This window comes from Urocampus carinirostris, chromosome 17, assembly GCF_059441175.1.
Source record: "Urocampus carinirostris isolate Australia breed hairy pipefish chromosome 17, RoL_Ucar_1.0, whole genome shotgun sequence".
Classification (NCBI taxonomy): Eukaryota; Metazoa; Chordata; class Actinopteri; order Syngnathiformes; family Syngnathidae; genus Urocampus; species Urocampus carinirostris.
Window position 1 is genome coordinate 21,269,707 of NC_142365.1, and position 25,002 is coordinate 21,294,708.

The window sequence follows — 25,002 nt, forward strand, 5'->3', positions numbered from 1 at the left end:
AAAGGACAGAATAAGCTTGAATACGATGAAAAAGGCTCGATTCTAAAATAAAAGTAAACCAAAATAAAAATGTTAACAACACAGCGTCGGAAATATTCCACTGCCATCAAATAGTTGAGTCCATTTAATTCCTAGCACAGCTCCCACCCCCTTACTATATATATGTGTGTGTACTCTATTAGAAATAAATGAGTAAAAATTGTGCATGGCATAGGAACAGTGTTTTTTTTAACCACAAAGTGTAATATGATGTTCACAAATGGGAAATGACACCCCAAACAGTGTTAAGTGATCCTAAAACACTTTAAATGAAATGAAAAAAATATAACTATACTACTCAGCCGGGACACTTTGGGTTATTGACACTGTGCCTCACCTGTCCTCATGGAAATTACCAATTAAATATATATGAATGTGTTATGTGTATTCAATGTGATAGTTATTTTCGCTAAACCTCACAGTTTGGGGATCTTATTTTTCCAAATCGCTGATTTTTCACATATTGTGATTATTAATGCATTTTGTATGTAGTGTTTGTGTGTGCTGAGCGTCTGCAGATGCAGAGTGAGGCATGGAGTTCTCTTGCCTCTTTGCAGAAGGATATAGTGAAACCAAGGATTCTGATTTTGCGCACACGTCAACCCCAAAGAATAGAATTAGCCATAGCATTTGCAAACAAACAGTTAGTCAGGCCATCCTGTCATTTGTCTTTATTCACAACAATCACAGTTGAGTTAGCCGTGATGGGTCATTATCTCTCATTTGTGATGAAAAAATGTCCGTCCCTTCAGACAAAGAAATACTCCATTTTACTTAAAAGTTACTCAAAATAAACTTCAATAAATGCAAAAAAAATGTGCTTTATATTTTGGGAATGTCACTGAAATTTAATTTGTAGTAAAAAATTAATATTGGCCACCAATAGTGGTTATCAAAATATAGGTCTTCAAAATGCTTGAGTTTTTCTGGGATTGAAATGTGCTTGAATTTTGTGTGAATTTCTTGTCAATGCTTAAAATGGTTGCCATGTTTCTCAACAAGTCCGCTTAAAAACGTCACCGACCATTCTCTCTGGTGGCTTCACTTTGCAATTGCCATTCTTCTTTCCTTGTGATTAACGACAGCTGGCATTTGTTTGTATGGCACTGTCCTATGAAGCATGCTACACCTAAACAAGGCACCATGTCATTAGCGCAAGGGTTACGATGATAGAGTTTTACCATAGACCGTGCCAAAATAATAAGGTAGCAATTCTCAGTAGTAAATGTGTAATGGGAAGAACTTCCTGCAACTGAAAATGTAAGCTATATGTCACTGCCGTTTTTACCCGACACCTTGTGAGGACAGGTTTGTCTCAAAAACAAATATATTCGCAATTTACTCGAAAATCACCAATGTAAATCGCAGATATATTTGTGGCTCTGCTGGATACATGATTTGTTTTTTTAATGATACTGGACGAAATAGAAAGTTGGCTTTAAAAGTCCTTAAAAAGTGCTTGAATTTGATACTACTGTAATAATTGACCAGAAAACAAATACAACTAGTATGTGTCTCCTAAAACAGGGAAAAAATTACAAAACCCAAATAAGGTCAATGACTAAAAACCTCCCTAAGTTTGTTTATCTGAGTGGCTAATTGAAGTTTGAAATAATAGACCCAAACCTTATTTTTCTATGCCTGTGTGTCACAAGAACACAATAACAGCGCCCGTTCCTCAACAGCAGAACATGTCAGATCTTATCACGGACGCTTAACTAAGACAAAAAAGCGGGGAAAGAGGCTTTACAAAGACGGGTGACTCTTCGCTGAGAGCAGGAGAAACCTCCCTCCCCCGGGATGCAAAGGGTCATCTGGTTCTCCGGTTCTACTCTCTACGGAGTGATTCATTACTCTGACATTGCAATCCCGGCAGCGTACTTTTCCTCCTTCTGCGCCGTCCGTCTTATTGCAACAGAAGCGATCATTTATTTATACAACTTGAACCGAAACCTTTCCTGTCTTCACTACTGCGACGCTGCATTAATAATTAAGGCATATGCAGCCTGCTCAGGTTGATGAGCAATCTTATTGTCTTGGACTCCATCATTGGACTGACCGTGCTCTCCGACTTGACTTGGCCTCTGATTTTCGGTACTCTGTCTTCGCTTTTGTTTCTTGGACTTTATCTGAACTCTTGCTGCTGTGACTTGACGTTGGACTTTGACTTTTGGGACTGAGACTTGGACACCTGTCATAATGACCCAGTTGACTTGGATCCTAACTTTTGGTACCCTGACTTCAATTTGATTCGGACCTTTTTGTCTGAGTTGGTATAGACTCTGACCTTTGTAACTCAGATGTTACTCAAAAGTGCCTTTCATTACTTTGACAGGACTTAAACTTTTTAGACAATGACTTCACTCACACCCCAGCCATTTTGACTGAGATTTGAACCCCGATATTAATGTCTCAGAGTTCACTTGGACTTTAACCCTTGTGACCTAAAATTGACTTGCACACGGACCATTGTATCACTGACGTAGACTTGACATAGATGTGCGTGACTTATACTTGACTTTGACTTCAAGCTTTCTGTCTCTGGTTTGGCTTAGACTTTGACCATTGTGACCATTGTGACCATTGTGACCATTTTGACTGAGACTCAATTTAGACTCTGATCTTTAAGACTCATAATTTAGTTGAACATCTTTACTCTAACTTGACATAAATTCAGTCTTTTGTGACTCAGAATTCCCATTGACTTGACCTGGACGTATGTGATATGGTCTCACTTGGACCTTTGTGACTCGGACTTGACTTAATCTTAGCCTCTTGTAACAAATAGTTCCGATAACTCGGACTCGGAATTTTGTAACTGAGACTTAACTTGGACTCAGTTCAGAGTGACTCAGTTGACTTGGATGCTAACATTTTTTACCCTGACTTGAATTAGCCCTGATCATTTATGACTGAGTTGACATGGACTCTGGCCTTTGTAACTCGGATTTTACTTGGATGTGTCCTATTTTTACTCGGACTTTATTAGACTTAAAAACTTTCTGAATTTAACTTGACTGACACTAACCATTGTGACTAAGACCTGAACCCTGAACTTAATGACTCAGAGTTGACTTGGACTTCAATCTTTCGACTTGGACTCTAACCTTTGAGAGAGAGACTCGACTCGGAATCTGGCCTCCATGACTCATACTTGGCTTGGACTTGAAGGTTTCTGACTCTGACTTGACATAGATTCTGACTCCTGTGATTGGGAGTTCACATGGACTAGATTCGGATGCTGTCCTGTGTAACTTACTTGACATTGACTATTGTGATTCAGTCTCAAGTTGAACATTGTGACTTGGTTCACGGATCCCTTAACCACCGGAATTGTAGAGGCACCACTTCCTGTGGTGTGTCTTTGATAAGTACAGTCTGGCAGTGCCCATCCCTCCCCAGTCCGCTTTTTGGGGGTTGGTGTTTGCTCCCCCACATGAACAGAAAACAGAGCACTGATTTCCACGGTTACCAGTAGCAGGAGGAACCTCCTGGTCTGACTCAGATACAGCACCGTCATCATATTGCAACACAAAATTATCATAACTCCAATTATGACATTTGTGATTTGACTCTCACCTTTTGTCTGATTGTGTTTCGGACTTGTATGACTTTTGGTAATGTTAAACCTGATCTCCTAATAAGGTCCTTAGACTTGGATTCAAAATCAGTGAAATGTATTTCAAACCTGAAAATAGAAAAAATATTTGAAAGAAAATGTCAGAACTGTTGTTTGAAATGGTGGCATCAGTCCACTTTTGGATGTGATTTAACAAATGATTCAAAGTCTAAACATGTTCGTGTTAGCCATTGCTTGCAAACTGATTTCCTCTTGTACGACAAAGCCCTCATAGAACCTTTGCTCAGACAGCTTTCTAGACCTGTCAACTGGATTTAGCGGTGGCATGAGTCGCATGATCAGCATTTGTGTCTCGGCCATAAAAACGACCACCCTGCACATTTAAATACCTTCTGAGACTGTTGAACCTTGTCAGCTAATATATTTTACACAGATCTGGTTCTATATAATCATGTTTTATGTCTAACCCAAGTGGGAACTCTTGCGTGTGCATTTATGATATGGTTCATGGTTATTTTGGACTGAGGGATTCGGAAATGATGAGAGCTAGCACAGTGAAGATGGCAGCTCGGTTGAAAAAACCGTATGTCCATCAGAAGGACAAGTTTGATGATTACACAGTCTTTGCAAAATATTAAACACAACCTCATTTCGAGGTCAAAATGTGTCATGTAAATGTCTCAAACGCTTATGCGCCTTTTGATAATCAATCTTTCGGCTTCAAAATAATGCCACAGGAAAAATCTAAGCACTACTCGTCAGAACATCATGCTATCAAAGTCAAGGGTAATTAGCAGAGTTTCAAGGCAAAAAAGCCCAACATCGGAACGAGCCAGATAGAGATTCACAGCGATAAACTGCAAAATATTCTTGCATTCATATTCAAACAAGCTCTCATAGACTGCGCTCTAGCCTTCAGAAAGGAACAGAAGCCCCTTAAACAGGGGTTTCGAACATGAGACCCGCGGGCCGGTTCTGATTTAATCCGGTCGACTGGAAAACACTGAGAGCAGTGCAGGAGAAAGAGAAAATGACACATTGCGTCAAACATGAACTTACAGTTTTAAATATGCAAACTTGTTGTCGCCACTCCCAAAACAACTGTAGATCCACTTGTCGACTACCATTTATCAACCAGAGAACATTTGTGTCATTTACTTGAAATAAAAACGTCTTGGAATAAAAGCAGAAAATGACTTTTGAATCATTAAATCGATCATTTATATTATTCACACTTAGATAAGGTTTTATGTATTGTTTTTTGCACTTTCGAGTTTGCATGACTTTCCAGCAGTTAAATCATACGGACAGTGTGTCATATTTGATGACTAGATCTGACTGTGCAGGCAAAAATGAATAGGAATATTATGGAGATGTAAAGTGACCAAATCGCATTAAATTTCTTAAAAGGAAAAAAAATTAAAAAAGGGGAAAAAGGAAAAAAAAAAGAAAAAAAAAGCAAAGAATAGAGGAAAGGGGGAGGAAAAATGTAAAAAAAAAAGAATGACATAAGAATGGAAAATGAAAGAAAGGAAGAAAAAAAATAATTAAGAGTGGGAAAAAGAAAAAGCAAGAAATGAAGGAGAAAAGGGGGAAATGACAGGTTTTTGTTTTTTGGGGTTGCAATTGCACCTACATTACACTTAGGGGGTATTGGTGTTTTCTTTGAAAGAATGTGTTCTTTACATTTAGCCCCCATTCAGTATAAGCATTGAGTATGAATTGTAGACATGAAGTGTAGCTGACCCTCAAGTGACCCCATGAAGAAAATATTTAAAATAAATGCAAAGAGAGACGAGATGAAGAGACAAAAAATAGTCTACTCCTGAGAGCTAAAACGAGGATGTTTGACAAAGCGTACGTCGCACTTCACTGCGACCACAGAGGGAGACGAGAAAAAACATATTGCTAGCAATATCAAAAATGTTGGCAGCGGACAGCACAAAGCCAAAACATTTACTCTGTAAAGATATCACAGTCCAATCACAAAAATGGACAGAGGTGAGGTGTTAACTCCAATATCGAGCAATAGTTGTTTTGTCCCCTCGAGTTTTATGTGATCAGTTTAAAAAAAAAAGATGGGGGGTGAGAAAGGATTTTTTTTTTTCTGAGGAGTGGTGTGACAGAAAATAATTGGGAAGCACTGTTCTATCTGAATATCTTGCCTGTAGTTTAATCCTTAGTGTTTCCATAGTGCAGTGGTGCCTGACATGCGAAAGGTCCCGGCTTCGAGACCGGGTGGAAACAAATGTTTGCCTGGAGAAATGGGCGCCACCAGGCTGTACTTGCCCAAGACACACCACAGAAAATGGGGCCCCTATGACCCTAGCGGTAAAGGGATCCAACCATCTAGGTCTTCCCTATTGATCCTCACTACTTGTAACATTGTGTTCGGATGAAAGGCCTCAGACAATGGCCAGCACACACTTTGGATTACTTTGACAATAGTTATCAAAGGAGAAGCGATTGCCCGGCAAATATTCAGCCGGCATTGCCGACAGAATAGGAATGGACCTCCAGAGAGAGAGTATCTCATCACTTACGTGACTGAAAGGCCCATCAGTGCTTCCTACCCACTAATGTGTCAGAGATGTTGGGAAGCCGAGAGCGTTTTATGCCTGCATCTCTATCACGTGACGTTTTCCGGAAGCTAACCATTCCGCTTCTCACGTCAACGACAACTTCAAGAAAACACGTCATCTCGTCTGAATACATGTGACACTTTAAAAACATTTGTGTAAGAAATAATCAATGATCTGTCTACTCCTGACCCCGGTTCGCTAGTTGGATTAATTTAAAGCCAAATTGTTAGCTTTGTACTATATTTTATCATTTTGACAACATGTATGGCCTACCGCACAAATAGTAATCATTGAGGATAAGGAATCTTTTCCAAGCACAAGTCATTTATTCACAAGTAATGGAAACAAAATGATTTTCATGTTTGGCATCGAATCTGCTTTGTCAATGCAGCTTTACATCTGAACCTAATCACCACCAACATCACAAACATAAACAAACTCTAGTAGGAGCTAAGAATAAAATATACTTGTTTCAATTGTCATACAGCTTTGATATAATAATAATTAAAAAATGGGCATCGAGTCAGATCAACCTATGAGGCTGGGTCTACTGAAGCTGAGGAAATACTGCACAATGTTGTTTTTAACATACCAGACTGGACGTCAGCTCTTTTATACTATTAATGCCCTGTAGCGGCAGGAAGTATTTGGTTTTTATTTAATAAAAAAAAAATCATAACTGTTGAAAGAAATAGCTAGAGAACTGCTTTTTTCGACATACTCAGAAATTTACGACGAGCCGTGTTATATCATCCAACGGGCCAAATTTGACCCACGGGCCACATGGTTGACATGGTTGATTTAACTCAAATTTCCCAAAATACTGTAGGTCCATAAAATACCTATAATATTAATAAGAGTTTGTAGTAGTCTAATAAATCAACTAAAAGTAGTCTCTTTGATAAAAGACAATCCAAAATTGGGTCATACTGCACAAGACAATTCCAAATAACTGGGTCAGTTTGTTAAAATGACACAAATTAATCATTTGGTTTCCAATATCGAGAATTGTGGGGGGTTTTCTTCCATTTTTTAAGAAATATGTGTCTATTTGTTGTAGACCCAACCAGACCCTCCAACCCCAAAAGGGTAAATCTTTAAAAACAAGTGTACATAAAATAAAGCAAAAATTGTCAAAGGCTGTTTCGTAAAGAACAATACAATTTCCCTGTATGTTTTACTTTGTTTTTAAACATTTGAAATTGTTTACGCCGAATAATAAAATTTGTACGGAAAATACAAAAAAAAAAACATTTTTGTTCGACCAATCTTGTCTTGAATATTTAGGCTCTAATTCAGATCGTCTTGGTCACTAGAGATCATTGCAGATTGCTAATATTGTCACAGTATTCTGCATAAAATACTCAAAAGTTTTTCCACAGTGAATTAGGATCTATTGGCCTGTGGAGTGATGTGTGCCACCAGGCTATACTTGCCCAAGACACCGCAGAAAATCTTGCCCCTACAACCCTAGTGGTAAAAGGGAAACACCAACCCACCCATGAGCATAGTCCCATGTCGTTGCCTGTGTTTGCAGAGGTCCTTTTCATCATGTACGAAGCATTGCACTGAAGAACAACGGTGGCCGGTGTGATGAAAGTGCTGTATATGGGTCAGATCAGGAGGCCTCTCCTGCTTTTGTTAAACAGGTTAACTAGCACTATCTGTGTTTCATGTGCAGGAGCAAACCCATACCCCCAAAAAACTACCTGGAGACTGATAGGGATTGCCAGGCTGTACTTGCCAAAGACACACCACAGGAAGTGTTGCCCCTACGACCCAAGAAAATAATGGATCCTTAAACCGTGATTCTGTATAGACAGTCCTACTGTGAGTAAATAGGTCCCGCGCTGTGTTTCTGAGGTTTATTATAGCTTAATTGGGAAATTGCCACGGTTAATGCAGGGAACCATTGTCTGAGGTATGTATACATGTATGTTTTTGACCAAATTTGGGTTATTTTTGACATACATTATCATAAAACTGAATATGATAGTGCTATGCTTAAAGGGGTTTATTATTTGAACATTTTCTTGGCAGTGCATACTTAAACCAATAACTTAAATGAGATTAGTGCAGCGACTTTGTGATCCAAACAATGGAAGGATTCAATAAACTTGTTTATCAGTTAAACATAAAATTAAATTAATGCAGCAGATCATGTAAAATCAAAAAATGTATATACATGGTAAACCAGCTCAGTAGCCTAGATGGTAAGGCGCCCGCTTTGAGACTGGGAGGTCGGTGGTTCGCGCCCCGGCCGAGTCATTCCTAAGACTTAAAAAGTGGTCGGCGGCGCCCTCTGTTGGCTGCGGCTGCATCGGCTCGCTACAACGGGTCCGGTGCAATCGACATTTCGTTCTGTGTACATTGTTACACAGAATGACAATACAAGGAAATTATTATTATTATTATTATTATAACTGTATCTATGTTGATATGTTTCCATTTACAGTAAATTTGTTTTTTGGCCAGGCAAAACTGTTTAAGCGGTGGACCATTGTCTATTGGTTTCCTTGCATACATAATTGACACCACACTTTATTACCATGTTCCTTTAATGACGTCTGCCTGGCACCACTCTTTGATTTTCAAAAGCGGCTAAATGGGTTATAGCCTGTATGTGTAGCAGTTAATGCCTTGCAACGCAGACATTTGTGGCTGGATGGAATACGAAACTTGTATTGCTATTAGACATAGACAGGATCGGGTTTCGTACCTGTAAAATCCTACTTTTGACCAGGATCAGTTCAGACATGACATCTGAAAGGACATCTGAGCTCTTTAGTGTTACTTGTGGTATTCCACAGGGTTCAGTACTTGCCCCCCTCCTTTTCAGCATTTACATGCTTCCATTAGTTTATATTATTCCCAAGTATAATATCGGTTTCCATTGCTATGCGGATCACACTCAACTATATCTTCCGATGGAGGAATCGGCCTCACTAAACTGTGGAAATTTGGAGGCCTGCCTCACTGAGATAAAAAGATGGATGTCACTCAACTTCTTGCGCCCTAACTCTGAAAAGACCGAAATGTTAGTTATTGGTCCATCTAAATGCCGTGACTTGTTCTCAGAAACTGGTCTGAATGTTGACAAATGTAATATCACCCAGAGTGACTCAGTCAAACATGTAGGTGCCACATTTGACCCCAATCTGTCCTTCCAAAAACACGTTAGGAATATGACTAGAACAGCTTTTTTTCCATCTTCGCAACATTGCTAAAATTCGTGCTATGCTGTCTCTGTCTGAAGCGGAGATTATAATTCATGGGTTTGTTACTTCCCGCATGTTTCTTTTCGTAACATTGTATGCACTACGGCCAATGTCCACATTTAACCTTCTTTTATAGTGAAGCTATCTTTGTTATGCGATAGTATCAACACAGAGCGCAATTACTTGAAAGCGAGGGTTTGCCACAGGCGAGAGTCTCGGACACAATCTCAGAGGAGTGACTCACAGATCGTGCAGCACAGACACTTTTTATGCAAGAGCTTGCAAGACACGTACCTCCAAAATCAGGCCGCAAACGGATGTCGTATCCCTTCAGCAACTTGTCCACGGTCGTCTTGGCCACAGACATCCCACTTCCAGTGGAGCTGGTGGGTAGAACACAACAATGAAATGTAATTTCTAACAGCAGTTATTGACAATGACATTGATTCCCAAATGTGGTTGCAAGTAGAAATTATCAGGCAATGGCAGCCACTGATATCAGGTCGTATTGGAATGGACGGAGGGGACTTGCTGCCAACATGGGCCGCTCAGGGGAACCGGCAACGCGGACTGCAAGAGGGGGGAGGCTTTCGATGGGCTCTGCGCCGGACGGACACACAATACCTGGAGTCTGTCTTTTGCACGACTCTAACAAAGTCTAAGACCCTTGGAACATAGAAAGAAGCACTACGATGGTGCTGGTCGATAATAATTAAAAAAGTCAGCGAAAGAAAAGCCCGGCAGTCCCGAAGGTATTGATTGACATTTTAGGTCTGACCCGACCCGTAATGAAAAACTATATGTTCATACGTAAGTCTAATGCCACTGAATATATTGAGTGGTTGGAAGTAAAAAATATTCATAAATAGCTAAGTTATCACACTTTAAGGTTCACGTCCAATTAATGTACACTAAAATGCATTGCGTCACAAAAGAAAACGCATGAAACGAGGGTTGTTTTAATTATCCTCTTGTGTTAGGGTCACCACTCTTTGAGTTTAAATGCACATAGAGAGTCGCGGTTTTAGGCAAAGGCAAGGCGGAGAGCCACCCGGGGCAGCATTTTAACCCTGACACATGGGGGCCGGTACGAGAACTTCCGAAAATAATAAAAAAATTATAATAAATGTGCACCGGAAAGCAAATTTGTATTATCTAACAATAAACTTTGCCTCTTGTCAAACAGGTACCCTTTTGTTGCAGCTTTGATGCCATAGCTAGCTTTCGAAGGTGTGCAAAACGTAGAAGAGGGACGGCGTGGGGGTCAGTTCACCTCTCACAAGGTCTCTCAAAATAAACGGTTGCAGGGGGGGATTCACGGTATTACTATACTGTACATGGCATAATTAGTTTGTGGCTCCTGTTGGTGGCTCCCGCACATCATAAATAACTTTGAAAACGGCTGCACATTTTTCTAAATTGTTCGAAATGGATCGAATATGTGGTACAAAACCGATTATGAGGTCACTCGGGTGAATTGGGTTAGCCTTGACCGCTTTTTGTGAGTGATGGACATCTGTTTACATTCAAGAAGAGGAGAAAATAAACAGATATGGAAAAAGAACGTCCCAAGCCATCCGGTGCCCAATTTAGAAAAAAAAGAAAAGAAGATGAAGAAAAATGAGTAATGGATCAAGGTATGCAAATACTTTTCTTTATATGATACCGGAAGGTTGGTATCCAGGCCATGAATGAAAGGTTCATCAAAAACCATGCTCCTCCTTCATAGATAATAAGGATCTAGAGGAGATCTACCCAAATTTTTGGACTGCCCTCAGGATTGCACTCACTCTGCCAGTCAGGGTGGCTCAAGCAGAAGGAGCTTTTCGAAAACTGAAATTGATCAGGTCGTACCTGAGTTCAACCTTATCTCAGGAACAGCGCACTGGCCGTACTGTCATCAGCATCCATCGCTAAATAGTGGACCAAATCGCTTATGACGATATCATCGAAGATTTTGCATCACGAAAAGCCAGAAAGGTCAGGTTTAAGTTTGTTTTCTTTTCATACAAGTACATTTCTTAAGTGTATATTCAATTGTGGGCTGCACGGCGGCTGAGTGGTTAGCGCCTCCGCGGTACAGTTCTGAAGTCATGGGATTTAACTTTCCTGTACGGAGTTTGCATGTTCTCCCCGTGCTTGCGTGGGTTTTGTCCGGGCACTCTGGTTTCCTCCCACATTCCAAAAACATGCATGTTAGGATAATTGGCGGGTCCAAATTGTCCCTAGGTGTGAATGAGCGAGTGACTTGTCTGTCTCTATGTGCCCTACGATTGGCTGGCAACCAGTTCAGGGTGTCCCCTGCCTGAAGATACGTGGGATGGGCTCCAGCACCCCCGCAACCCTACTGAGGATAAGCAGTGCAGATCATGGATGGATATTCAATTGTGGGTGATTTTATGATTTGGTCTGACTTGTGTAATTAAGTTTTTTTTGTTATTCAATATTGAATTAATGAATGAATGAAAACTTTTATTTCGAACAATAAAATGAAAACAGGACAAAAACAATGAGTCAACAACATTGTTTCAATTGTTTTGTATATACTGTTGTATTTATCATTTAATCATTTTTTTAAAATAAATATTTAGCATGTTTATGTATACAGTGTATTTATACTTTTTTAAGCATTTTTGCAATTGACAAATATATATACCTCTTTTATTCATGTTTATTATGTGTCTAGGCCATTTTTGGATGGGGAAGGGGGGCTCAGTGGAAGGGCGCTTGGAGGGAGAGTAATTTAGTGTAGAATCACCACTGTATACAGGAAGCGCATTCATTTTTTACTGCATCAAGGCTTCTTAAGGTTTGTCAAGAATGTCTATTTCAACCAAATCATGCTAAAAATTATATATATATATATATATCGTAAAATTCTCCAATCAAAATTACATTTTTATTGTTAGGGTCAGTTTCTACCCAGCTATGAAAACCAGATTATAAAACAATAGTGAACATAACACCGTATGTGAACTGTCCATATTATGCATCAACTGCAAGTAAAATCTCTGAAATAAAGACACTAAAAGTGTTAATTTTTTATTCTCAAGTACATACATATGCAAGTTCTTGCACACAGACGTTTACCCTGATTTTGTTATTTAATTGTCATTTGTTCCTTCTTGGCTCTAGTTTGTTTGGTCTTGCAAATTTGTTTTTCTTGTTTTGAACTCTTGTGCTTTTCATTTTATATTTCTAGTAAATTTAGGCAATTTTAAATTTAGGAGGTAGAGCGCTCATCTTGGGATCAAAAGGTCACAGGCGCCCTCTGTTGGCTGCGGCTGCATCGACTCGCTACAACGGGCCAGGTGTATCGACATTTCGTTCTGTGTACATTGTTACAAAGAATGACAATACAAAGGAAATTATTATTATTATTATTATTATTATTATTATTATTATGTGTCGAAGTGTCCTTGGGCAAGACACTGAATCCCTTATGCCCCCAATAAGCAGGTAGGCGCCTTGCATGACTGATTCCCTATTGGTGTGTGAGTGTGTGTGTGTGAATGGGTAAGTGTGAAGCACATTGTAAAGCGCTTTGGGAGGTCTTCATTGACTTGAAAAGCGCTATGTAAAGGCAGACCATTTACCCTTTACCATTTAAATTATTTTGCTAAAAAAAGGTTTTTACCCTTGATCTTGAAGTACATAGTGTATATATGAGTCAAATTGATCCTTATAGGTAATAATATTAAAATGAAAAAAAGCAAAAAACTAAAATGAACTAAAACTAAAATGAAGCATTAGGTTCGTCATGTAAAACTTACGGCCCGCGGACTGGATCAAGCCCGTTGAATGATTTAACCTGGCTTATCGTGAATTTCTGAGTATGGTAAAAAAAGCAAGTCAGCTTTTTTTCATCAAACGGTTTGACTTCTTTAATAAATACAAATCAAATGCTTCTTCACGTAGGGTGGCACAGCGGCTGGGGGTGGTTAGCACGCAGCCCCACCGTGCGGAGGTTCAGGGTTCAAGTCCAGCTACCGCAGCCTCTCATGTGGAGTTTGCATGTTCTCCCGTGCCTGTGTGAGTTTCCTACGGCCACTCCAGTTTCCTCCCACATTCCCAAAAACATGCAGGTTAATTGTCCCTAGGTGTGAATGAGTGAGTCTGTTTCTGTGTGCCCTGCTACTGGCTGGCAACCAGTTCAGGTTGTCCCCTGCCCACTGCCAAAGATGACTGGGATGGGCTCCAGCACACCCGCGACCCAACTGAGGATAAGCGGTGCAGATAATGGATGGATGGATGCTCCTTTCCGTCACAAGAGAAAATATAAAAGAACTGACGTCCAGTCTGATTTCATGTTAAAGACACTATTGTGCAGTATTTTATCAGCTTCAGTAGGCCCAGAGTAATAGTTTGATCTAAGTTTACTGCCCATTCACCTCTAAAACTATTATTTTGTCTTTCTTTTTTCTTTGGTTATTGAGGCAAGCGTATTTTTTATTCCTAGCACCCACTGTAGTTTCTATGATATTTTTTTATGGTTAGTTGGTTCAGGTGTAAGGCTGCAATTACTGTTAAAATTAACATAATTGTAACACATTCAATGCAAAATATGTCCGACATTTTTTGTGGATAATAGTGCTGTGCTTAGAAAAGATCCCCAATCATACATGATTACAATTTTTAAGGTAGGGTACAAACATAGACTGAATTATAAAGCATATCACTGGAAAATGAGGTATTTGGCGTTGACATTTTTTTTACTGACCTGGCCTACCTGAAAACGTGAAGCCTGAATCCAGACCCCGAGCAAAACTGAGTTTGACATCCCTGCATTAAGAGAAGAGGAATGGTACGTGTTTGTTGGGAGTAGGTTGGGTGGGGGCGCGTTTATTGTATACGCATTGGACCATAACATGCATAGGCCCTCTTATACAGCCCACTGTCATGTATATTTATGTCGTCCGAAGCAATGAATTTGCAGCCGTCTAGGACTTCTCTGAAGCTGCTCCTCTTGAATAGTACACCTTTCTGTTCATACGGGTGCATTTGCATCACTTCACGCAAGGTCAAAAAATTGGCTACGGCGCGGGGATACGGGTCAGAAGGCTGTTCCCCTGAGTATCATTTTTATTAGCGCTGGTCTCGTGTGACGAGCTGAACTGTGCCGTGGTGCTATTTCTCAGGAACGGCAATGCCTCTCTGGACTCATTCCATGTCAGGCCCGTGAAAAACGAACGTCTAGTGCCGTCAACTGTGGCACATTGCATCATGTGTCAGGATCAGGCACGAAACTGGAGAAAGGTTGCTGAACTGCACACACCTGTGCACAAGCTCCACACACCTGTGCCAAAATATACCAATCCTTAATACTGACTGCTCAGACAGCACACTGCGTCGGGTCATTGCATTTGCCTATTTCATCCTGTCTTTTGTTACTATGTGAGCCTTGGTTTCTCTTCCTGGTTTGGACACTTTGCTAGTGGTTTTAAGACATGGTTTGTTTGTTTGTTCCTGTTTTTGTTAATAATTACTATCCTTTGATGAATACTCCTGCCTCGATTCCGGGTCCCCTGCATTCGGGTCCACCTCCGAAAGCATGGCAGAGTGACCTATATGCCAAAGGGCCCTGAGGGAATCTTCTACCTCCGTCCCCGGTGGCGAGGGGGGTCTCACTCGGTCGCTTCTGTACCCTGGCCTGGCGGCAAGGAATGGGTCCCTGGGCCGCTTCTGTACTCTGACGGGTAGATTGGGGTTCCTCAGCCAATTTTGTAGCCTGTCCCGGTTGAAATTGTGTTCCCGTTACAACTATCACCATGATAATGTATTGGGTGGGTGTTAAGGTTCATTATAACTTTTATATTTGTTCCAATTGTGTTTAAAACAGTATTTTCTCTACTTATTTTATTTTCAACATACTGTGTAATGGAATTTATTATTTTTTTAACATTGTTAGAAAGAATACATCTCTCATCTTATCTCATTAGCTACACCGCTTATCCTCAGTAGGGTCGCGGGGGTGCTGGAGCCCATTCCAGCAATCATCGGGCAGTGGGCAGGGGACACCCTGAACTGGTCGCCAGCCAATCACAGGGCACACGGGGACAGACAACTCACTCGCTCATTCACACCTAGGGACAATTTGGACCTGCCAGTCCACCTGAAATGCATGTCTTTGGAATGTGGGAGGAAACCGGAGTGCCCGGAGGAAACGCACGCAAGCACGGGGAGAACATACAAACTCCGCACAGGAAGTCTGGAGCTGGATTTGAACCCACGCAGGAGGTTCCCTAGACATGAACTGCTCCGCACATGCGCTAACCACCGCGCCGCCGTACATATTTTTGTTAAATGACTCCACTTTTTTGTTTGACTCTTTTGACTTTTGTTCTGAATCCGTTTTTTATAGTAAAAGTATTTTATATTTATACTGTTAAAGGTTTTTATGAAGTATTGTTTACACTAATTTCACTTTATTTTAATTTTCAAAATATTGTACTGGACTGTACTACAGTTGTCACGGTGACTTTGTTGTATTTGTATTTTCGTTACATTGTTGCTTTATTTTGGTTTGACTCTCTTGACTTTTGTTCTGAAACAGTTGTAATAGTTATATTTATATCTTTATTTGTTTACTGTTACAGTGTTCATCGTAGTTATTGGAACCTTTTCAGTGCCTAATATCTTTTTTTTTCTCATAATTATAAACTAGTTCAAGGGGGTAGCGTTCAGTTATTGAATGATCATGACATTTACGGGCAAAAATGATCGGTATCGGAATCGATCGATTCAGACCCGTACTTACTTGTATCTGATCGAGACCAAAAATCCCAGGTATCACCCACCCCTGCTTTATAACAGCAAAGTGTTAAATATCAGTGTTTATTTGTTTCTCCTTTGCAGCGAGAAATCATTAACGCGATCCAAAAATGCCTCCCCTGATAGAAATCCCATACTCGGCAGCTTAGTGAGGGGATGCGCCGCTCATTTAGCACGTAAGCGCAGCTGTTCATCTAGTCTGATTCTCAAAAAAACCTGTAGGTTGGACCCCCGAAGGCATCGTGAGTGAGATGGGCGACACCTGACAAGATTGCCTACCTGGCATCCCACAGGGATACCCACCCTGCCGAATTCCAAGATGTTTCGTGTTTTAAGCACTATAAGGTACACTAGATTGAAAGGATTACCGCCAGAAAATAGTCTGTTGTGATATATTTTTCATATGTAAGGCGCATTGGACTATAAGCCTCATGGAATTAAAACGACAGTAAGAGCTAGGTTTGCATAAAAATGAATAAATACATTTAAAACAAAACAATTTATTTCAGAGAACATAAATTAGGATTATGAAGTCTTGTTTCGCCCGAAAATGGATTAATTCTTTCATAAACGGTGTTAGATTATTAAAATAGGTCACTGAGTATGTTGTCACCATGACATGATTTTTCCACCCTGAGTAAGTTTATTGTTTGATCATCACATTTACTAGCTGTATCCAGTATTTTCCCAGCAATGGTCTTCTGCCCTTATCTTATGATACAACCTTTCATGTCTCAGGAATGTGCAGTACTAAATCTTGTAGAGGGAGTTCTCCATTTCTTTTTGCCTTGCAATGCGAGATCCTCACAAATCCACACACCTTTCCTATCAAAACTATAGTTAACAAATTTCGATGACGCACTTCCTATCGACTGCACCAGAGTGCACTCTGTTTTTAACTTTATTTTGAAACTTTGTAATAAATGTCCTCAACTGCATCGCTTCTCTCTAGCTCTATTTTTCATAGTTCGGATACTTGGTTTGGTCAAGGAAAAGAACACAAAGCGAAACATCAGAAATGTTATTTTCGTCTTGAACAATTAGTGTATTGTCCTCACTCAGGAGTATCCCATTTTTCGCCAGCCACACAGCTAGTGAACGACGTCCCAAATAACTAGACTTATTTTCTTTAGTTTCATTTTATCCAAACTATAGCCTTGACCATAACCCTTATAAGATCGCCGTAAAACTTAAAACAAGGTACAAAATAGTCCCGTTAGCTTGCTAACTATAAAAACGCAGTCTAAGCAAAGACTTGCTAACAGCAGTTCAAACAAGGGTGCGTAATGTTTTGAAAAATGTTACTTTGAACAGAAATCTCCGTTGAAGTAATCATACTAAGTTTTATACTTCCGGACAATTATTGTCCAAAGTGAAACAAAAAAGGATTTGCAATGAATGTTCGAAGAATAGCGCTAAGTTGCCATAGATGTTTTGCGCTTCTCCTTTGTTTCCTTTTAGCTACAAACAATGATCATGTTAACCACAAGAGGGAATTTACACACCACTCTATATGTTTTTCAAAGGCAGTAGAGTTATTGTATGCCGTAGAATTTAATTGTAACTATGTGTTTCCAGTTTTATCCAACTTTTTTCCGGTTTATAAGGATTATAAGGCACACTTTTACATTTTTGGCAAATTTGGGGTTGTTAGTTGCACCTCAAAGTCCACAAAATACAGTATCAGGATTGCATAGTACAGAGATGTCGAATTCGGTTTGGCTTTGGAGCCGGATCCTGACGTTCTGTCCTCGGAGGGGCTGGGTCAGTGAAAGAATGTCAACTCCAAATGTGTAACTTTGTCCGTATAATTCTTTATCATTCAGCCTACGTTAGTGACCTACCATACTAATTGTAATCACGGATGAAAAGTGATTTTTTTTAAGCACATTAAGTAAAATGGGGGGAACCATTTTCATGTTTTCCATTTAATGTGTTAAATAGTTTATTTTGACAGTTGAGTGAATGCCGATTTTCACCTGAACCAACCAACACACCACGCTATACATACTCAACACTGACTTCTAGTATTTGTTTTTATTTATTTAAAACAAATCATAACTTTTGATGAAAATGACCTACAGACTTGCTTCTTTTATGGACATAATCACAAATGTATGGTGGGCCTGGATTAAGTCATCCAATGGGCCGGATCCGGCCTGCGGGCTTTATGTTTGAAATTCCTGGCATAGTTACACCTCAAGAGATGTTTCCAGAGGCCGTAGGTGACTGCAGACGAGGGAAAGGGAGCAGGCCGCAAGGGATGCTCGCTTCATCGAGCCTTCAACGATAAAACTGATCGTCAAGGGGATCCTGCATGCTGTGATGATGCTCCTCGGTGACAATAATGGGAGGTTGTTGCGTGGAAATAAAAAAAACGCGAACTATGAGGTGGAGAAATTATCATGAAAACAATCCATTTGTGTATAGTCAGGATTCATCACAAAAGGTGCAAGATTACCTATCGGGGGAATTCTAATCTGATTTTTATGGAATCAACAGCGCCCCCCAATCCCCCCAATGAGGTTCCCATTATGATTTTGGTTTCTTGGGGAGGCGCACACATGGAAGACCCCTGTTAATATGTCTTTATCATTTTCTTACCTTTGAAAAAAGCATACGAAGGACAAAGCTGCCAGAGCAGAGAAAATTCCACATCTTTTTTCTTCCTGACGACCCAACATCTCCACAAATCCTTGTTTTTAGTCTCTATAATCCAACCGGTCCAGCAGGTCCCTCTGGATAAAAGTAAAAAAAAAGGGGGGAAAGAAAAAAAAAACGGGAAATGGGGAGTCTAACGTGGCGTAAACTATCGCCTACATCTATGCATGCGACGTCTTTACGCAGGCTTCTCGGTGACCAAATATATTGATAATTCCTCCCCTTGCGCTATGGAAATCCGTGCAGGTCACAAACCCCCTCGACCAGCACCAACAGATCGGACATCTTGGCGAGAAACGAGCACGATCGCTAAACGTTTAAATCAAATAATTAAAACAAAACAATGGCAGTGCCGGGAAACGTCAACGATCAGACGGGGAAAGTCGATTCAAATCGGTGCATGGAATTTCCCGGTCCGAGTATGTGCACAAGGAGAGGCTGCATGCTTGCAGCTAAACGCAAAACCAGACGCCGCTCCTGTTGGGTTGGATCGGTGGACTCCCCCCCCGTAAGAAAAAGAAAAAAAGAAAGGAAAGGAAAAAAATCATTCCCTGTTTTGTCACTGCTGCAGATGATGATGATGGTAATGCTGATGATGGAGATCAGCGCAAAGTCACTGAGGGGGAAATGAACATTGGGGAGGGAGGGGAGGAAAAAGAAAGCAAGTGGTGATATCTGATGCAGACGTCAGCGGAGCTGATGTGACTGCACGGAAAGCAAAGAAAAGACCCCTGATATGGATGACAGATCCCCCACCCCAACAAGCCCCAACGCGCTTCTTCTCAGGTTCAAAAAGTCCACCCGCGTCTGCGCTTCCGTGCGCGTCCCAGTCCAGCCCCGAAATGCGCACCCTGCGATTCAAGCGTCAACAGTTATTGTATTTTTTCTTCCTTTTTTTAAAGTTCTGACATAAAATGGAGACAGAAGGAATATAAGAAGGGACAGTGTGTGATCATTGACCACATGATGTCACTGGTTTCTGCCGTGCAACCAAAAAACGAGTGCAGGAAAGCACGAGGAAGAATACAAACTACTCTGGCTCAAAGTGATCTGCCTTTTGCCAGATCTATGGGAGAAACAAAAGTAAAAAAGAAAAACAAGAAAGAAAAAAAGGAAAAGAAGCATTAAACAGGAAAAAGAGCAAAAAAAGAGAAAAAAGAGCAAAACAAAACCAAAAGAAAGTCAAAAAAGAAATAAACAAAGCAAAAGGGAAATGGGAGAGATAAAAAGGACACAACTCGAAAAAATTAGTAAGAGGAAAAGTGATCAGCCTTTATTGAACAAAAAAATTGAATAATAAAATGAAAAACAGATAGAAAGAAAAAAAAGAAAATACAATAAAAATGTAAAACAAGAAATAAAGGAGAAAAACAAGAAGAAAAACAAAACAAAAGAAAATAGACAAAATGGGGAAACAGAAAGAAAATATAGGAAAAAAGAAGAAAAAGGGGTGGAACAAAGAAAAATCAAAAAAATTAAGAGCGAGTCTCTAAGTCAAGTAATGCTTGATCGGCCAGAACAGGAAGTCTGGATTCGACCCTAGAGCCAAACTGATTTTGACATCCCTGCTTTATACGGAAGCTCATTAAACAATGTATGTTCACTGTTGAGACACTTCATAATGAAAACCTACAGAACAAACTGATTTATTTGAATGCCAAATACCTTGGTAATTTTAAGTAGGAAGCGTCTCTGGGAGTTTTAAGTGTTTGCTACCAATGCGTGCTATAGACTGTACATTTGCTACTACTGGTGCTAGCATGTAGATATTTTCCAATACTAATAATAAGTACAACAGGAGTAATAATATTATTAGTAGTGTATATGTTATATATTATATATGTATTTAATAAAACAAAAATAAAAACGTGATTCATTGTGAAACAAGGATATATGGATTGTCCCCTAAACGTTCCTGTAAAACTTGCCTTAAATCCCAACCTAAGACGGAACAAAAGTAAACTGAATGTTAATCACGATCTGAAAAGCTAAACATTGATTTGAGACACTTTTCCAGGGGTAGATTTAGGTAATTCACCCTGGTCATCTTTAAAGGGGGATTACCACTTGTGAGGTCCCTTCTCAAGGTTTCCCTTTTTTTCCTCACGCTGAGGTTTTGAGTTGTTCCTTGCCCGCATGTTGGTTTAAGATCAGGTAATTGTGTCACTGTAATCCTGTGCAGTCCTTTGAGACATTTTTTGTGATTAAGGGCTATATAAATAAATGTGACTTGACTTGACTTTTCCAGGGGTATGTTTAGGCGATTCAAAAAGTGGCTATTTAGAGACGAACAGTTTTCAACATGAAATCTTTGCAAATGTGCATTTTACTTTGGCCAATTTTTGAAGACATTGTGAAAGAGTTGTAAATGTTTGAATTATCTTTTTCAAAAGCCTAATCAATCATTGTACACATTTGTGTGTAAAAATGGTCCGTTAAAATGAATCACTTCTGGCCTTACGCACATTCATTCCTAATTTGAATACTCTAGGGATATCTTCATATCGATCTATTCATATTCATTGGCCTACTAATGTTACCATTATCATTTGAATCAGTCATTAAGTTATTCTGAGGTAAAAAGGCAGGTCTTTTTATAGCAATACAGTTGCCGTATAGTCTAATGCGGGTTGTGGACCGTAAAACAAAGCCTGCAATTGGCCGAAAAATATGTCAATCACAAGTGGATGCAAATAGATAGATAGATAGATAGATAGATACTTTGTTCATCCCCGAAGGAAAATTCACATTTCCAGCAGCATCCCTGAGCTGAGAACAATGAGAACAATCGAGAACAAATGACCAAGAGAAAATGCGTTTGCTAGTCTGATTATTTGTAAACGGGAATTATGGCAGATGGCTAGCAACAAGGAACACTAATCAAGGCAGAGATGCTTTTAGGCGGATTTTTTTTTTCAATCTGTCGGCAGTATCGTCTGTTTTGGAGTAAATATTTTTCACGTTTGGATTCACTGGACTCTCGCGGGAAAGAGGCCATGTCATCAAATAAGATGGCTGCAAGACGATGTCTTTGGTGAGCTTCCTCGGCTTTATAGTTTTCCGGTTTCACACTGGTCGTGATGTTTCTGTGATGAATTAGCATTTCTTGTATCCAAAGAGTTTGAGCTATTCAATGATATGTTGGATGATATATTTCAGGGACATTGTACAGAAATGTATTTGCCTCTCAACAGCTAACGGGTTAACTTTTAATGTAAGCATCATTAGATTTTAGGAGTGTCCCCTCACACCCCTCTTGGACATCTACAACTCCCACCTCACTCGCAAAGCCACCAAGATGGCAGGTGATAACACCCACCCACCTTACAGCCTCTTCAACCTGTTGCCCTCAGGGAAAAGACTGCAGAGCCAGAACCAGCAGGCTCAGGGACAAGCTTTTTCCATCAGGCAGTCAGGACTCTGAACTCTCTTCCCAGCTTACCCTCTACCAGCATCCCGCCTTCTGCTTAATCCAATTAAAACTGTTCTACTTAGTTTCCAACTATATTTTGCATTTTTTGCATTTCATCTACTTTTATATTTTTATATGCATCCTTTTTTTTCTTTCTTTTTTTGACCTTGCTTCTTTTTGTTATTCTTATTGTCAAGTCAAGTCATGTTTATTTATATAGCCCTTAATCACAAGGAGTTTCAAAGGGCTGCACAGACCTTAGATTTTTGCAAACCACAGACTATTATGACGCCATCCCCTGATCTAAAACATACATGAGGGCAAGGAAAAACTCAAATCCTCAACATGAGGAAAATGAAGAAACCTTGAAAAGGGGCCACACATTGTGCCTTATTTATAACACGTTAGCACACAGGACAAAATATGTAATTTAATCTGTGTTCCATGTTGTGCAAATTGTATATTTGAACTTAAAGTTATTGATCTCATGAACACTAACGATTTACTTTAGGTTGGTGCAAGCCAGTGAAAGTCAATTCTTCTAAAGTTTAACTTACGAGTAAACTAAGCTAATGTCACCTATGTGAGCCACCTTTTTCGTTGCTGTCATAAAAAGGTATTTTACTTGTTCATTATCAAATCAGGGCCGGAGTTGTACATGAGGCGAATAAGTTACTGATCGGGATAACGTTTTTTGAGGTTTTAATTATCTACGATCCACATTGAGTTTCTGTCAATGGGCTGGTATAAACTGACATGAATTCTGCCGTTCTGCCTCAACAATGCGCGCAAAGCCTGGTTGCGTCACACTTGTTTACAAACATGGAAATGCTTCTATAGTTTGACAATGGTATGTTTACTTTCGTCACATCAATTGTGCCCCCCCATCCGTGGATATGAAATGTTGGTTCTGTACGTTGCCATTCAAGCGTGCTCGTGCACGCAAGCTCGCATTTTGGAGCTTTTTCTTCTGGGATCGCTTTGCTGTCCAGTTGCTAAGCAACCGCATCCGGCACCGATGCAGTTGTGGATGGGATTCGAAGGCGATGCGCAAAGGATCTGCGCAAATGAATAGACTGGAAAAGCGTGGGTGGCAACTGGATGTGTGGAAACCTTCTTTCCATTTTGGTGGACTTTTGGTCTCATTGGCACTTCCTAAAGTTGTAGTTGTGTTTCTTTCGTGTATTTGTCATTCAAATGGTCTTAAAACTATACCTGTCATCATCCCCCAATTGCAATGCAATTCTTATCAATGATTGCAATTCCTCTTTTTTACTCATTCATTGTCAGCCTCAATAAAATGGATCTTTGACATCTGTAACCGTCAGTGGCAGCCTAGCTCAAATGGACATATGACATCAATAGCCGTCGATGGGAGCCTAGGCGAAACGGATCTCTGACTGCTATATCCGTCAAAATGGATCTTTGACATCCATCTCTGTCAATGGCAGCCTAGTTTGACTGGATGCCTGAGGTTTATAGCCGTCAGTGGCAGTCGAGCAAAAAATGTATCGTTGACATCTATAGCCTCCAATGGCGGCTCAGCTAAAATGGATATTTGACATCTATAACTGTCAATGGCAGGCTAGTTTGACTGAATGCTTGACGTGAACAACCAAAAATGGCAGTCGAACTAAAATCTATCTTTGACGTCTATAACCATCAACAGCTGCCTAGCTAAAATAGATATCTGATGTATATATCCCCCAGTTAAGGACTAGCTAAAATGGATCTTTGACAACCTTAGCTGTCAATGACAGGCTACATGAACTTGATCTTTGACATCCATAGCTGACAATGGCAGCCTAGTTTGACTAGATGCTGAAATGGTGGGTCTGATAAGCACATGGTCTTCCCCTTAACTGATTTTCCTTCAATAGATGTAGTTTTACCGAGGCCAGTGCCTATCTTACAAAGAAAACTAGAGGGGGAATGAAAATAAAATTAGCTTAGGCAGATTTTTAGCCATAGACACAAGGGTCATCTCAATAATCTTAAAGGGGATTATTCTCACAAATCATGGTAGAGTAAAAATGCAAAAAAAAAACACATCATAATCAAAAAGGGTGTAGGGCCTAATAGGGCAGTATCCCCTCCAATCCTCCCCACCCAACCAACTGCCCAAGGCTCCGTTAGCAATCGGTCATGCCAATCCCACCCCCAGCAACAGAACCCGCCCGAGAGCCGGCCCCAAGACCCATAGAAACGCCACCAGGACGACAAGCAGCCACCAGCCCAGCGATGCGGCGCGGGGACAGCCAGCCCCCTAACCCTCCACTAGCCCCTAACCATGAATGGCTGTCCAACTAAAATTGATTTCTGACATCTATTACCCTCAATTGAAATCTAGCTAGAATGAATCTCTTACATATATAGCCATCAATGGCAGCCTGTCTAAAATGTATATGTAGCGTCTATAACCCTCAATAACATGCAACCTAAAACTGATCTTGGAAGTCTCTAGCCGCAGCCTAGCTAAAATCAAGCTAGAATCTCTAACATCTATAGCCGTCAATGGCAGCCTAGCATGAATGGATGCTTGATGTCTACCGCCGTGTATGACAATCCATTCAAAATTGATTTTGACATCTTTAGCTGTCTTTGGGAATGAATGAGGCAAGTGATAATAAACCTTACAAAGACAACGGCACACTTGTATACTCACATGGGAACAGTGGAGCCCAAACAATGGGCCACGGGCCTGATACTGCCCACTTCTACATCTGGTACGGCCCCCTG

General features: G+C 40.2%; 1 protein-coding gene across 2 annotated transcripts in view; it reads right to left on the reverse strand.

The window, feature by feature from the left end:
- Positions 1–19,502, reverse strand: part of gabrb4 (gamma-aminobutyric acid type A receptor subunit beta4) — a 93,856-nt gene extending 74,354 nt beyond the window's left edge. For both annotated transcript variants that reach the window (XM_088320713.1, XM_088320711.1), the window contains exons 1-2: positions 18,795–19,502; positions 9,714–9,802 (exon numbers count right to left, since the gene is read on the reverse strand). In XM_088320713.1, coding sequence (XP_088176839.1) covers positions 9,714–9,802; positions 18,795–18,874 — 169 coding nt within the window. In that variant the 5' untranslated portion in view covers positions 18,875–19,502. The remainder of the gene's footprint in view (positions 1–9,713; positions 9,803–18,794) is intronic.
- Between the last annotated feature and the right edge of the window lie 5,500 nt (positions 19,503–25,002).